The 1,987-nt window shown below is 43.0% G+C and overlaps 1 protein-coding gene across 1 annotated transcript in view; it reads left to right on the top strand.

Moving 5' to 3' along the window:
• Positions 1-1,951, top strand: part of LOC138652160 (phospholipase A2 inhibitor and Ly6/PLAUR domain-containing protein-like) — a 16,045-nt gene extending 14,094 nt beyond the window's left edge. The window contains exons 4-8 of the mRNA XM_069742930.1: positions 216-362; positions 492-623; positions 1,036-1,130; positions 1,261-1,319; positions 1,927-1,951. Coding sequence (XP_069599031.1) covers positions 216-362; positions 492-623; positions 1,036-1,130; positions 1,261-1,319; positions 1,927-1,951 — 458 coding nt within the window. The remainder of the gene's footprint in view (positions 1-215; positions 363-491; positions 624-1,035; positions 1,131-1,260; positions 1,320-1,926) is intronic.
• The last annotated feature ends 36 nt before the right edge of the window (positions 1,952-1,987 follow it).

Genomic DNA, 1,987 nt, shown 5'->3' on the forward strand with positions numbered 1-1,987 from the left:
ACAACCCCTTTAAAGCAACCTCCTATTCAAAGATTGATAGCTGCTAGTAATGGTTGCATCATTGGCTCCCTTGTCTGAAGGAACTTTTTTACTCGCGCCTCTTTCTGCATTTTCGCGTCAATTTCTTGCAAAAACTGAACATGGGGATGAATGTAGAACTCTCTGTTATATTGATGTATACTTCTGTTTTTTTTTTTTCGTGTGGATTTCTGCAGTACCGGAGGTAGATTTAAAGAAAAATGGCGTCGCCTGTCCAGCCTGCTACGTCGACAACGACCACAACGTCTGCATCCCAAAGAGTACAATGGAGTGCGCGGGAGAAGAAACCTTCTGTGTCTTCACCAATGAAACATTGTTAGAAAGTAAATAAAAAAAACTATGTCCCACCCATAATATACTGTATATATTACCAATAATGTGCTGTTTACATTTTATTGCAAAAATTAGGAATTTAGATTTGACTTTCTTTTTTTTTGTGCTTTTCCTCCTAGAGTCAAACGTTTACTCATTCGGCTGTGGCACCAAAAGTGTCATTCAAAAAAATGGTAATTTACATAATTTATTAAGCATGTACTCATCGATTAACGTCACCAACACCCCTCCGATCCCGGGATTAAAGCCCGGTAAGATAAAGTTACTTTCCTCTACTTGGTGCCATGTTTTTTTTTTAATTATTAGTAGTTTTCGTGTGATAATTTTTAGGCTAAAATTTGTAATTTTTGAAAGCCACCTCTTAATATAAAATGCCTCCTATGCCACCATAGATGGTTCCTTATATGGCCCCTTAAAGGAGTTATCCACTACTAGGTCAACCCCTTTGTTCAGCTCCAATAACATAATAAAGCCTACACTCACCTCCCGTGCCGGTGCCTTCCCCGCGGTGTCGGCACTCTTGACGCGGTAGAATGACATGTGATGCCCGGTGACCAATCAGAGCTGGCGTCACTGTCTCCGCCTTCGGACAAGCTAAACATGAAGTGGAAGCCGGGGATCTACTGATCTCTAACTTCCTCTTCATGTTCACTTTGTTCAAAGGTGGAGACAGTGAGGCCAGCTCTGATTGGGCACCGGACATCATGGGTTACAACACCGCCTCACAGCCAAGGGGAGAGCCAGTGCCGACATCGCGGGTACGTCGCCGGCACAGGAAGAAAGTATGGGCTCTATTATTCTTTTTCGAAGGCCACCATTTAGTTTAAGAAGGGGTTGCCCTGGTAGTGCACAACCCTTTTAAGTCCCTCTTTCTCTTAATATTGACAGGACCTGGCCATATTGATGGATTCAGACATCGGTCTGGGCCCAGGACAGATGGTTGTCAGGTGAGATAAGGATCCAGTAGGTCTGATTTAGGACTAGTGATCCTTTTGTTCTCCTGGAGATATCTGGCAGTGGCTTTATCATAGAGAATACAGGAGCAGAGCAAGCGTTCCTGTACGGAGAAGTTGATGCGCGATAGCTCCCTACTGAATTATTGTTTGTCAGCTATCGAAAGGGTATGGGGGACTTTAGATGTCTTGATTTGATGGACCAGACATGTCTGTACATTGCATGGATAGCCCCCATAGTACATATTACACCCCTCTGGGTTGTTGCATCCATCTCTTTAACCCTGCTGTTGTCTTCGGTCTGGGGAGACCGATTTTTAACTTTGGTATTTTTTGGGGTGTTCAAGATGCGGTTCTGAAATTTGTGGTTGATTGACTTAAATGAGGATGGGTCGGTCGGCCATGGGTTTCAGAGCCGCATCTTGAATATTTTAAAGAATATTGAAGTTCAAGGTCGGTCATTTTTGACCGAAGACAACAGCAGCATGAGATTGCCATAAATTACAAGAATAGACAGGTCATTGCCTTCCACTGAATCAACACCATCTACTGCTTGGGTCATTCGATGATTGGATGCACCATGTCCTTTTATATTCTATAGTTTTGACCATTACTCATCGATCTGAAACTATTTGACATTTTTTGCATTTGCACCGCAGGCA

The sequence above is a fragment of the Ranitomeya imitator genome, chromosome 10 (assembly GCF_032444005.1).
Source record: "Ranitomeya imitator isolate aRanImi1 chromosome 10, aRanImi1.pri, whole genome shotgun sequence".
In the NCBI taxonomy this organism is placed as follows: domain Eukaryota; kingdom Metazoa; phylum Chordata; class Amphibia; order Anura; family Dendrobatidae; genus Ranitomeya; species Ranitomeya imitator.